This window comes from Haemaphysalis longicornis, unplaced genomic scaffold, assembly GCF_048455015.1.
Source record: "Haemaphysalis longicornis isolate Haplotype H1 unplaced genomic scaffold, Haemaphysalis longicornis Haplotype H1 scaffold_7, whole genome shotgun sequence".
Classification (NCBI taxonomy): Eukaryota; Metazoa; Arthropoda; class Arachnida; order Ixodida; family Ixodidae; genus Haemaphysalis; species Haemaphysalis longicornis.
Window position 1 is genome coordinate 44019535 of NW_027526422.1, and position 13900 is coordinate 44033434.

The 13900-nt window shown below is 44.3% G+C and overlaps 1 protein-coding gene across 6 annotated transcripts in view; it reads right to left on the reverse strand.

Annotated features, from left to right (window-relative positions):
• Positions 1 to 13900, reverse strand: part of Nep3 (M13 family metallopeptidase neprilysin 3) — a 133962-nt gene that overhangs the window by 7943 nt on the left and 112119 nt on the right. For all 6 annotated transcript variants that reach the window (XM_077677022.1, XM_077677020.1, XM_077677016.1 and 3 more), the window contains 7 exons: positions 10324 to 10486; positions 8396 to 8447; positions 8182 to 8249; positions 7067 to 7191; positions 5860 to 5925; positions 4803 to 4975; positions 3221 to 3328 (listed from right to left, as the gene is read on the reverse strand). In XM_077677022.1, the coding sequence (XP_077533148.1) occupies positions 3229 to 3328; positions 4803 to 4975; positions 5860 to 5925; positions 7067 to 7191; positions 8182 to 8249; positions 8396 to 8447; positions 10324 to 10486 (747 nt within the window). In that variant the 3' untranslated portion in view covers positions 3221 to 3228. The remainder of the gene's footprint in view (positions 1 to 3220; positions 3329 to 4802; positions 4976 to 5859; positions 5926 to 7066; positions 7192 to 8181; positions 8250 to 8395; positions 8448 to 10323; positions 10487 to 13900) is intronic.

Here is a 13900-nt window from a genome sequence, read left to right on the forward strand (position 1 = left end):
CAGAACGACCAGTCAGCGTGACCAAATGTGCGAATATAGCAAATGACGAGGCGCAGCATGCGATCAAAGTAACAAAAAAGAATCTGCGCGGGGACGACAGCGCAAGGCGTTCTGTCATATAACTGTTAGATAACTGAGACTATACAAGTATAAAAAAATTGGCCGCGTATTGGCTCCTTACAAAATATAGCGCTAACCGCACACACAAAATAAGCAAGACAGACAATACGCAAGTGTGTGTTCCTTACTTTGTGCGTCCAGTAAGCGCTATATTTTGTAAGGCGTAATGCACAAACTAGCCCAACAGCACATTTCACTGACGTATCTGTTCACTTCACTGCAAATTTCGTCTAAAGACGATAGTCTACTGCCGCCTGTGCCACGTAAATGCCTCTCTCCTCTTTCCCGCCAACTTCTCACGCTCTTCCCCTCCTGTATGGCTCCTCCCGCGATAGCCACAGTGGAGGTTTGCTCAAGTCAATTGAGATTTTCTGCGTTCCACTACGCGCGCCATCTACTGGAACTTTTTTGTTACTTTTGAACTCTGAACACTGCCACAAGGTGGCGCCGCGAATGTTTCTCGTATTTTGATGTGAAAACATGTTTTTCAAGGCGTATTTTTTTATTTGCTATCGCAAAAATCAAGCAGTCATGTATTTTTAATTAAAAGAACAATGCAAATATAACTTCTCTCAAACATGCCTCGTGTTTTCTTTCTGCGCAACAAGGTTCACAAGTATGCAGATTTAACACTTTTAAATGCGTTGGCGATATAAACGTATCGTTCAAGAACTGTTTCAACATTTGAGCGGGCCGTTGTGTCGAGGGACAGACAGACATACAGAGCAAAATTATTGCATTCAAGTAGGCAAAGAAAGACTATAGTCTGTAAAAAGCGGTATGAACTCTACGATAGCGTCAAATTACCCACTCCGCAATAAGCTCCGCATTGTGCACAGTTCTGTTAAATTACATGCTGTTGGTTTCCTAGGTTTCCTTGTACGTGTGTGCATTTCTAAGGCATGCTTCCGTACCGTGAGTGCGGCCTGGCCAGTTGCCAGTAGTTACCAATATGGTTAACGCCATTTGCAGAGCATACCTCTAACCGCTGTGTATGAGGTTCCTCCAACAAAATCTGTCCCTTCAGGCACAGCACGTTTAATAGCCTTCATTTCCGCTATGCAAAGCGGCGCTATGTTCAGGGAATTTCGTGCTGAGGCGGAAGGACACGACGAAAAGGGAACGCTTTCAGTTGACGCTTTGCTTCCTGGGAACATTTCCAGAACTAACACTGGCCTCTTGTTCTCCGGTGACGCCGCAACGAGTGGCTGTGGGCCCTGGAAGCGGACGTATACCGTGCGTGTCCCTTAAGCCGTTGTACGTGCTGGCTGACGTTTTACAGATTCCCGCGATTTTAACCTATCAGTTCTACACCCAAGCCGTCGACTTCCGTATACTTGTTACGCATATGTGACCCGATTTGATTGGGTAGAAATCACGTGGATCTACGGCGAGGCGCCCTATCTGGTTCCTCATTTCTTTCGCGCAATCCGTTCGAGCCGCCTACACTGCCAAACAGTCGTCCCCTACTTCAGGCCCGAGCGCCATTCATTTGAAAAAATTCTCTCTCGTTTCTATTTCTATTTCTCTCGTTTCTAAACAGTAGATCTGTTGTTGGTATTTATTTCTATTTCGTATGGATTTTTCTCCCCTTGCTTATTTTGTGTTTATATAACAAGGTAATGAGATAACAGCCTAAGTTTCGCAGGATTTCCTATTAGTGGCAAAAGCATAGACAAATAAGCGAGTTGTTGGGTGCTTAGGCCCTTAATTCGGGCGAAAAACAAAGCTGAAAAAAATAGAGAGTGCAAGTGCCTACTCCCAGTTCCATTCGGCTTTACCGAACAACTACTGCCGCTGCAAGAGTACTATATACTGGCGTCCCAGGAACGATAATCTACCAACGCAGACTCGCTTCTGCTCCAACTATGGGTCCCCAGAAAGTTTTTTCCCGCGCCTGACCTCTGCATTATTTGGGCACCAAGTCATTCAGGCAATGTCGGCAGCGAAGCGGCACATACCGCGGCTCGAGAAGCAGTACACCGGGCAATTGCGGACAGCCAGAACCCTACTCTAACCACCCGCACCACTACGCGCCACAACCCCACTAAAATACAACGACATGCTCTTTCACTAACGACATAACCAACTCACTAAAGAGGAAGGAGCCATACTTCGCCATCTACAAACTAGCTATACGCTTTCCCCCACAACACTCTCTGGCACAAAATATTCCCCACCCATACTCACCTCAATGTATCTTCTGCCCCACATCAGGGACACCATACCATATAGTGTGGGACTGCCCGAACACCCCAGATCTCCCGCCCAACCCTACCCCTTCACAGTGGGGGGCGACGCTGATCAGCTCCTAATCCTGCGCCCAGCTTCGGCTGCTAAATAGGGCACAGAAGGCCGCCTACAGCGAGGGAATCCGTCCATCCTAAACAGCGCTTGACAACACGACGACGAGGAAGAGGCAACACAAGACGGCGCTGACTCTCAACTAAATCTTCATTTGGAATAAAACACACATAAATACACTCATACACCACACGTGTCTCCAAACGTCATCCCTACATAGCGGTGCGCCAACAATCTTATCGTAGCCCCCTTCCCCTCCCTCCCCCCCCACCCCAAAAAAAAAACACAACAACCTAAGGCATTGTCTTTGACAGGAAAGCAAATTCCTTATCGTACAGCGTCACAGAAGCATGGCTAATGCAGTGATGACGTTTAGAAACACGTGTGGTGTATGAGTGTATATATGTGTGTTTTCTTCCAAATAAAATTTAGTTGAGAGTCACCGCCGTCTTGTGTGCCCTCTTCCTCGTCGTCGTGTTGTCAAGCGCTGTTTAGGATGGACGGATACCAACTAGCCTAGCTGTCGATTCTGTTGAGAGAATCCTGGACTGAGGACACCCTTCACTGGTGCGGAATGGCCACAATCGCAACTGATGGGAGAAATAAAGTTTCTCCTTATCTTACTACTGCAAATCTTTGCTGTTTTTCCTTGACATAAGAAGCTATATCTTACGAGTTTCTCTTCCCCAAATTTTGCCACTTGCGAGCGAACGGTTTCATTGATCGTATCTTTTGTTCTGTCTCCACTCGTCGCTAACTCCCCAGTGGAGGTACTCCTTATTCCATTGGCGCTTACCTGTCTCATCACCAGACTTCGCACTTCTTTCGGCTGTTCATACCGCTGTTCTTCCGACACTTGAACTCTCTGGCGAATTCCTCTGAATTGGAGACGGGCCCCAGTACCCTGGCGAAGGAAACAAAACCGAGAGTGTATATTTCACAGTGCTTTTTGTTGTTGCTGTGGCTGCTGTTCTGTCATAAATTTCACACACTAACAGCTAAACCAAATTTTTTTGCTTGTAAGTTTTTATATTGCCGCAGAATCTGATACGTCGGCTGCGAGGTTTTACCTAATAACAAAACACTAATTTAAAATAAAACACGTGCCAAAGTTTCTTTTTTTATCTTTCCGTTGCTGTGTTTTTTTATGATGACGGGTGATGTATAGTCTGCTTCAACTTTGCACCTAATTAACAGTACTGTCAACATGTTCGATAGAAAACACGACGAGAGAGCTTACAGGCGATGTCCATGAACGCGTGCTTTCGTTTCACCACCCGCCCAGCAGCACGGGCTGTTGCGCAATTATTTGCGCAACTATTTGGTGAGACTGTTCTAGCGGAAACATGCAGATAGTTGAAACTAACAGCGGACTCCTCTCGCCGACATCTCCTCTCCCCCCATCTCTCAGACTCCGAGTGCATTATTCCTTCGATTGACTGCATCGGATCCCGCTGTTGCTCTGTTCGACTCATGATGTAAGCTCGCCCGGAAGGGTGCTGTTCCTGTATCGTCGCTGCTCATCTCTCGCCATGCAGTACACCATGCAAATTTTGCCTTCGGCTTTTTGTCGTCAACACCAAGGCAGTTTCTTCTGCTTGCCGCTCACCCACCACGCTACCACTACAAGACGGAGGCGACGGAACCCGGTTCGGAGACGCCTTCGCCAATGTAACACCTATGATCGCATGAAATGCTTATCTTGCGATGGTTGACCGCCTGCAACGGGTCGGCCTTTGACGTTTTCATAAGCGGAGCTTGTGATCTTGAATTGCAACAGATTTTTATAGGGCATTGTTCAGTTTTTGTTGTTGTTGTTAACACTATACAGCTGAATGCATGTTTTGTTAAGACCAGAGTGAAATTCATGTATAGATCTAATTTTGTTCGGGTTGTGGGTGTTGTTTCGGACAACAAGCATGATGAGCCATATAATATAAGACGTTCTGTGCAAAATTTTAGTGCTTCAGAACTCGAATGCCTTAGGCATAAATTTATGACAATGGCTATATGTATCCACAAGGCTACCGCGCCCGCTTTGTGACTGAAGAGTGAAAGGCTCAAAACTTAGGCCATATTTTTTTACAGCTGTGTACCTTCACGAGCGAATGAACTGATATGAACACCAGATTCCGAGTTAGGGATTAGGATTAGAAAGCATTTACATATAGCATTTAGGTTCATCGCCTGGAAAGATGTTGGAATTTTAAGCAGTTTTTTTTTCGCTTCTTTTTACGGTACAGTTCTATTCCTCCGCTGTCCCTACACAGCACGCATAAAATGTTGACTAGTTTTGCCAGCTCCGAAACCAAAGCAAGAAAAAAACAAGCCACACTCTTTTAAACACTGCGTTGATGGTAGCGGCTGCTAAGCCTTACCTAAACCTCGCCGGCGAGTGCGGGTCGCTGAGGATTTGTAAGTGAATGGCCTCGGGTGTTTCGGTGGAACACCACACCTGGGCGAACCCAACGTAGAACAGCTGCTTGTGCGTCAGGTTCACGCCCGGCAGTGGAGGCTCGTTCGGGTGTTGCTCGAGCCACTCCTCGAACGCCTGCGTCCGGCGATCACAAAAAAAGTTGGAGACGTGCAGTTATAACGAGCGATCACCAAAGAAACCTACTTCATTAGAGGGGCCAATCTAGATCTGTCCTGGTGTAAGGGAACCGGGGAAGGCAAGCATGCTAAAAAAAAAAAACTCCTCGAGGAACGCCGGGATATGATTAACGACTCGCCTTTAGATTTTAGACAGGAGTTGACTTAACTGAACCTCAGTTCTTCAAATACCCTACTTTATGTATGACAGGGGTAAAGCAAGGTTCATAAATTCGATAAACGAAATAGGCTAGGTAAGAGAAGAATCCATACCTTAGAGTGGAATCTGGTTTCCGGGAAAGGGCATAACCCAATCGAACATCATGGAGGATTTAAAGTTGGACATAGTCTTCTTTCTGCTACTTGTTACAATCATGCCTTTGCAACAGATTTTTATAGTTTTTATAGGGCATTGTTCAGTCTTTGTTGTTGTTGTTGTTAACACCATACAGCTGAATGCACGTTTCGTTAAGACCAACAAAGGTTAACTAGTGTGATGACAGAGTGAAATTCATGTATAGATCTCATTTTTATCGGGTTGAGGGTGTTGTTTCGGACAACAAGCATGATGAGCCATTTAATATAAGACGTTCTGTGAAAGATTTTAGCGCTCAGCAAAGATCCCCCGTGGTCATCAGGATATCGGTGATCGTACACCCGCTCAGCGGACCTAGCCCGACGCCTTTGGTTACTATAAACCATATCTAACCCACGCAGGCAAAATACATTTTATTTTGATAAGACAGATTGCACTACAATAGGTGTAATATGTTGTCGTCGTGGTGGCAAAAAGATTGATTGTAAGGGCAGATCTCTTCGGCCGCTGCCACTGTCCCAACTTACGTGAAAAGCAGCTTTTAGGCCTCCGTTGTCCGCGATGTTTTCGCCCAGCGTTTGTTTTCCGTTCAGCTGGAACAACAAAAGAAGTGCGCTATTCGAACTGCATCATGCTCTGGGCAAACGCAAACAACGTGTTGGAGAAAAAAAAAACTGTGCAGCCTGTTGTTTCTCCCGAAAACGACCTCCCTGCAATAACCACTTTCTTATTAGTGCTGTAATCTCGAACGAACATTGCATGCGGAGCACGGCAAATTGTGACTGAATGCTGTGTTCGGTACGTTCTGTTTGGCACATAATTTTATAGTGATTGTCGCCTAGAGTGTTCGGCACCTCGTAATCCATTCATGTTAGCGATGACATCCCTACAATGTACTCCACTGCACAATATAAAAAGAGCGGAGAGATGTAGCAAGATATTTTGGTTTTGCTACCGAAAGCGTCTGATTGTTCCGAGGCGCAGGTAATATCAAAACAATAGCGTTGTTTCTGGCTACGAACCGGGAAAGCTCAGAAAGCGTTACAAGTAAAAAATTAAGCTCACTGGGCCAATGTATAAAAGAAAAAATTACACCATCTTCCCGTGGGGAACCCTGATGAGGATGCGAAGCATCTTCAACAGGGTTTTTCACGGGGCTGGTTGAGCTGCAAGGCGTGTGGCGCTTCCCGCCACAGCTTTCCCATGGGAAATTCAGCATCCCCCTCTAAAGTTTTCAGTTCGTCGTTTCCGTTGATGTTCAGCTTCGCGTGCCTTCGTTGTATCAGTAGCTTCTTGACGTAGTTTGAATGAGTCAAGGACATAAGGCGCGTTCGTAGCGCTTGCTCCTGTCCCGGATTTGTAGCGTAGTGGGAAGAGCACCGCGTACCTCCCGTTGCGGCCAGAGAGTCGTGGGATCGAAACCGGGCGCCGCCAACTATTTCTTTTTTTTATAGTGTAGTATCGCGGAGCTGTGGGTGTAAGGAGGAGAGTTGCGCATGCGCAGTGTGAGTGTGGGCGGCGCCGCCATCAACGACGCAGGACAAGGCGAGCCTAAGAAATGCTCCGCATTTAAAAAATGCTTTTTTTTTGTGTAGGAACGTTTAAAGTTGAAACGCGCGTAACATTAACATAACAATATTTTGCAATTCTACATCAAGGTTTACAGTCTCCGCATTATGGACAAATAAGCATAAGGACAGTGATCGTGAACGCAGACGGTTGTGTTCGACGTACGTTTTCGTTGTTGGCAGTGTAGTTGGAATATTGGTCGATGAAGCACTGGGCCCTTGCTTGGAAGCTCTGAATTGTTGCGTTCTTCCACCATTGCTTCAGGTTGCCAGACTTGTCGTACTCCCTGCCTGCGGTGGTTTCGAGAAACACATCGTTTCGCGACATTGAAGCTGCTAAATATGACGACGCAAAACTTTTATTTTTACTTGCACAAAGCCCACGAGTCCAGCCATATTACATTCATTGTGGTGGGACAGAAACCGAGAGTAACGCTTCTTCTATGGGAAAAAATGTGCTGCCGCCCCACGAGCGCCCGCATGAACCACAATTTCGCAGGCGGCCGGTACTGTTGGTTGTTACCTGCAGCTCGTATTCACCAGCAGCTACAAGATCACAAGAATAACCAGCTTATAAACTGCTAATGTATTTCTATGACGCATATTTACAAAGGAGGAAAGAAAACTACTATCACGAATGTGTCTATCCAACGGCCTCAGCACAGGGGCTTTTTCATCTGACAGAACCTACGTCCTTGTCGTTAAGAATGTTCTTAATCGGTATTTCCACACAATCTAAAAAAAACATGACATGACTGCTGCACAGAAAAGCCAACTGTAACAACAATACTCAGTTTTTCGCGCCAACGGGGACAAAGCATAGCATTCAGACAGTTCCCACAATATTCGAACAGTTCAAACAGTTCAAACAGTATTCAAACAGTTAATCGAAGGTAATAAATGTTGTTGCTAGTTTCTCTTATTTTAATTGTTACAGTTCTTTCATGAATATATGTATTTGCATATGTTGCTGACATTTCACTATGAACCTGCCTCACGCGTACGCCTGTACCATCGAGCATCACCCATTGTGGAATTTCATACTTGCCCTCCCCTTATGTAATACCGCGCAAGGGGCCCTTAAAGGTACAATATATGATGATGATGATGATTATGATGATGATGATTTATGACGTGTTTTTCTAAGATTTTAAACACTCTGCGAGTGGCTTCTGATAGACAGATATACATGTCCAAGGCTAGCACCGCTCATCTTCCCCACACCTTGCAATACTGGTACAGGCATGACAAAACTTCTTGCTCTGCCAGCGGGCTACCCACCTTGGTCGTCGAAGGCGTGTGTGAGCTCGTGTCCCATGACGACACCCATGGCTCCAAAATTTAGAGACCTGTAGAAGGGAGGTAGCGTGAAAGTAAGCTGGTTGTCTTTTCACTGCGCCCAACGAACGCCGTTCTGTGGGCGTGCCATTTTCGTAATCTGTGCGCTTCACTTTAACACGAATATTTTAACTTGAGAAAGTGTGCGCAGCCTTACTTCGGGTAGTTTGGATCGTAGAATGGCGCCTGGAGGATGCCGGCGGGAAACACTGCAAAAGCCAGAGTAAAAGAAAGATGACAAATTTAACCTCAACTAAATTCTTCTGTAACCCACAGACTTTGTTAATATGGCACTGCGGGAAGTGAACCGCAATTTTTTATTAGTTTTTCGGCAGTTTCAAGAAGGTGCCCGATCAAATGTGCCGGCTACTCCCTCACAAGATGAAGTACCGTAGATTTCACTCACTAGTTTAACTTCTGCAGTGCATACTTACGGTAACCTGCTGTAGTGCTCGGGTAGTTAGTTATTAATAGACTCGCAGCAAAATACGTGGGCTGAGTAAATCGGAACCGGTAGTGACATAAGAAATCCCTCGACTAACAAGGCCCACAGAGTGTGGCGCTCCTATTTTTGAGACTTTTTTTTTTTCGTGCCAGAATAGATTCGTAACAAAACATTAAAAATGATTTAAAACGATAGTTGATATCAAAATTTGATAAATTAAAGCTTAACTCATCTTTGAATTTGTATAGTATCCTTCCCACCGAACCCTCGACAGATACGGGACAGGAGCAGCATTGTTCCGTTGTTACGGCTCACTTTACGATGGCTGTCACTGCCGTCGTGAATTAAGCTTGAAACGTACAATCGCGTACAAGTAATTCAGTGACCAAAGTTATCACGAACTCTTTTCTGGGTAGTGGTAAGCTATGGTAACCATGGCATCTTAGGCTATGTTCAGACTACCGACGCAAAAGCCATATCGTGATCTATGGACGTAAAAAAACGGCGTGTCACGCAGTTCGGTTGGCTGCGACGTGAAAAGTTATTACGACAGTTTCGGCAACACTATGAACCCGGCCTTAGCGTAGGCCTTTTCGGGTTGTCATTTCGAATCAGAACAACCAATGCAAATACGGAAGAAAAAACAAGTATTCATGTTCAAAGACAATCCTGTAATTAAGCCTCTCCACAATACACTTGATTGGCCAATTCATCGAGCTAACAATAAAATTTCGGCGTATGTCGATTGAGCGCCTACGATCTTATCCAAATGTTCGGTCTGCGCAGTGGTGTCGCGCAATGCAAGCATGACGTCCTGCAGTACGCAGTGACACAGCGCAGATCACATTTTGGAGTCGAATTGTGAGCACGCCGCTTTCATTCGCTTAATTAATTCGCATCATGAATTGCTCGCTTAAAGGGACCCTGCAACACTTTCGATAAACTCTTTTATCTTTCCTTGGAGTCTGGAAGCACTGCGAAAGCTACAGTTAACGCCAGCACGGAGCGGCACTGCGTCATTTGCTCGTCGCACCAGATACGCCTTCCTTTTCTGCTTTTTTTTTTTTTGCTTTGTTTTTAAATTCGCTATCGAAATCGTTTGTTCATGCAACTCAAGGAAGGAAAACCGGCTAACAGCCGCTACATGGCCTGAGTGACTTAATTCCAGCCGTCGAACAACGTCAAGACAGGGAAAGAGAGAAAAATCTTTTGAGGGAGTTCACAAGTTACATGATGGCCATAGAGCAGTACATTTTGGATGAGGTACTTTGCGACACCCTGATCTAAGTACTGGGTGTGTTGCGTGACTACGTTCTGCAAGCTTTTAAGATTAACAAAAAAATTAAAAGTGCTGCAGGGTCCCTTTAAAAGGAGTGTGGGCGAGCTGAACCACAGCATTGCCTTAGAATGTAAACTGCGCGCGGCCCCTAATAGATGACCAACCGGAGATGGTAACTTATGTGGCCGTTTTCTAAATTTGTTATGGTTATGGAAAGAAGGCATCTTGCGCTCCTGGAAAAAAAATGTTTTGAAGTTTTTTAAACACTGATATTAACTGTTGTGCATTTCGAGCTGCCAAGCGACGCGAGCGTAAGCAGAGAAGGAGGGAAAGACGTTGGGCCTCCGCGTCCACCACCCACCTATCTGGTTCTTGGTGGGCGTGTAGTAGGCGTTCACCAGAGTGGGCACCATGTCCCACTCGGTCTTGTTGCTGAGTCGGTACAGCCGCTGCCAGTTCTTCTTCAACCCAAACTGGCTGACACGGATGTTGTTCTCGAAGTACTCGTTCTCCACGAACTCAAGCTGAGGTGAACAGTGAAAAGAGAAAAAAAACACCCTTATAAGGAGCTCGTCGAAAACCCCGTTTTGCAGTGAATAGCGTGGCAACGCTTGACGCCTGAGATACTACAGTCTCTGTGATATATATATATATATATATATATATATATATATATATATATATATATATATATATATATATATATATATATATATATATATATATATATATCAGGGTGGCGAACCGGAACCGAACCGAACCGGAAACCGGAACTGAACCGGTATTTTTGCGGGAACTGAACCCGAACCCGAACCGTTATTTTTTGAGCACGCTGAACCTGAACCGGAACTGAACCTAAAAAAGAAATAATGGTTACCGGTTCATGCCGAAACGGTTCGACTATCCGTTGTTGATATTGCGCGGTCAATGCAATTCCGGCCTTTTTTTCTTTCCCGTACCATCAACTTCATACGTTCTCGCGCACTTTTCCCTCCGGACAATGGAACACTATCACGCTCTATGTAACAACAAGGGAAATGAATGAGCCCCAATGTAGCAATGGTCTGTTGCTGCTGGAAGGGCGAGTGTAGTGCAAGCTGACCAAACGAAATGTCACTCTCGGCAGCTTGCAGGGGATATAAAACGAATTTGCCCTTCCCAAGCTGCGACTTTATTGAAGCAATCAGGCTGCAGGAGTGCTCCCCTGCGCAACAGCGAAAGCCAACACCCGATGTGTGCAAACTTTTTGCATTTTGTAATTTGTGCAAATTGCACCTGCAAATTGTTAACACTTGACAAGCGTGACCGCAGGAGCTGCTCAGTGGCTAAACCGTTTGCTACTGATGCAGTTTTGTCTCTTTCAGATCTGCTTTTTTTTCGAAGGTGCACTTGTACTGACTGCCCAAATCACTACATTACTTCTACTGCTACTCGTTCCGGAGTGGAGTACTTCTGTGGACGAATTAGAGCGGCTACCCAAAAAAGTCCCATCTGATGTTCCACGCGTCAAATTTCCCTTTCATTTTCTAACAGCATAACCTGTTATAAGATTCCGCAATGTAGCACACGGAACGATGGCCGGGGGTCAGGCGGTACGATGACATACTGATTGTAATGCACACATCCAGTATAGCTATCGCAAAAAAAATTGCAGTGGTCACAGCAATAATGCAGTGACTGAGCGTTAACTAAAGCTTACTTTTAACGAAAATGTGGCTAACAAATAATTATTCAGGGTAACCAAATAATCTAATCAATTGGTAGAATTTATGTGCCTGTTGCGGGATTTTTCTGCTTTGTTACAAATATAAAAATTGTGCGCCATTGGTATTAAGCGCTGGTATTTGAACGCGCCAGTACGCAGGCCTAAATTTAAGGCTTCAAGGTTAGCGTGATGGGCGATTCCATAGCGACGATTGCGATTTCGACAATAAAGGCAAGGGCAGAAAATATATCCCACCGTCATATCTATTGGCGGTGGCTTTATGAATAGTTGCTAGGACAACATAAAGTCTGGGCGAGAAAGTAGGTGGTAAATCGTCGTCACTTCATCTGTTTTTCTAATATATCTTAACTGTTTAAAGTTTGCTTTGCAATCGCGCCACTGCCCTTGGGGAACAGCAGCATTTGAATTTTTGTTTGTATTTTGATTTGACTGTCGTTTTAAACTGCTAAATTTTTTTTTTCTAATTTCAGTGATAATTCAACTCATCGAACCGGTTCCCGAACCGGTTCAAGCTCCCAAACGGGTTCGCGAACCGGTGCGGTACATGATTTTGTCGAACCGGAACTGAACCGGAACGAAATGATTTCGTCTTAACCCGAACCGTAACCGAACCGGTATTTTTTTCGGTTCGACACACTTATATATACATATAAGTCTAGAGAAAGATAAACTCACAAAGCGCGAAGAAATAGTATAAGTAAAGAGTCGGATACACAGCAAGAACAACAACAAACAAGGTTTACTTACGTAGCGGCAACGGGACTTGCCTTCATCAGAGTAAAGTTACATGATTTTGCTATCATGTAACTTTACTCTGATGAAGGCAAGTCCCGTTGCCGCTACGTAAGTAAACCTTGTTTGTTATTGTTCTTGCTGTGTATGCGACTCTTTACTTATACTATATATATATATATATATATATATATATATATATATATATACCGTTTATAACAATATTTCGGATATAACGATGAACAGCAATGGCACCGTCAACTTTTGTAATATTCCTATGGTAAAATAAATCGCTTATTACACTGCTTCAGTGCCACGATATCGGATATAACGATTGAATCCGGTTATATTGTGCACCAAAAGTGCAACAGTGACGACTCTAATGACGTGGTTGCGCAGCCTACTCAGGAGGCCCAATGCGTGACACAGTCCCTCGGGGACTTTCTTTCCGTCAAGGACGTTTACCGCAGCTAGGTGAAGCACCTATAGGTGCTCTTCGAAAAGATTTCCCCTAGCTTCACCCGCGGGAAACAAAGGTGACCGACTATGGCTTCTTTTCCGCAAATTAGAAGTAGTACGACCTTGCTGGGAAGCGAATAAAATGTTTTGAGCTCTGTTCCGTCTTTTTATTTCGCAACCCGCTTATAACAATTATCGGTTGTAACGATGGGATTTCCATGGCACTTGGATATTGTTATAAGTGGAGAAAACTATATGTATATATATATATATATATATATATATATATATATATACTACAGAAAGAAATGCCGGCAGTCTCAGTGACAACGCCAAAGAAGGCATAGGGGAATGGTTAGACTATTTTTTACCGTTAGTGCCGTTACATTATTATTATTATTTTTTAATTATTACGTGAGAAAGAAAAAAAGAAAAACACGCGCCCAGAGTGGGGACCGAACCCACGCCTTTCGATAAGATCTCGAATGCCTTACCAATTCGGCTATCTGGGCGACTGTGTACTCCTTCACTTTCTGGGGTATTTATATTTACTACAACTGTATCTGACGCTTGAGGGTGGTAGCCAGCGCCAATTAGACTGCACGGGGAGAAGGGGACCTTCTTTTCAACCCCCGGGGCGTGACGCGAACGTCTACAGCCTGTCATAAGCGGGTAACTAGCGGGGAACCCTCTTATGCTACCTTGGCATCAAGGCTGCCGTTGTAGACTGCCGGCATTTCTTTCTGTATTTCCTAACGAGCCCCTCATTTCCAAACCATATATATATATATATATATATATATATATATATATATATATATATATATATATATATATATATATATATATATATATATATATATATATATATATATATATATATATATATATATATATATATATACATAAAATGTTGGATGTGGGACATAAATCCAGTCACAGTGCTACCTATAAGTCTGTTTCAAAAAGCAACTGTTTGTTTTTTGTAACTTCCATTTCTGCAAAATTGGTATTTGTAACT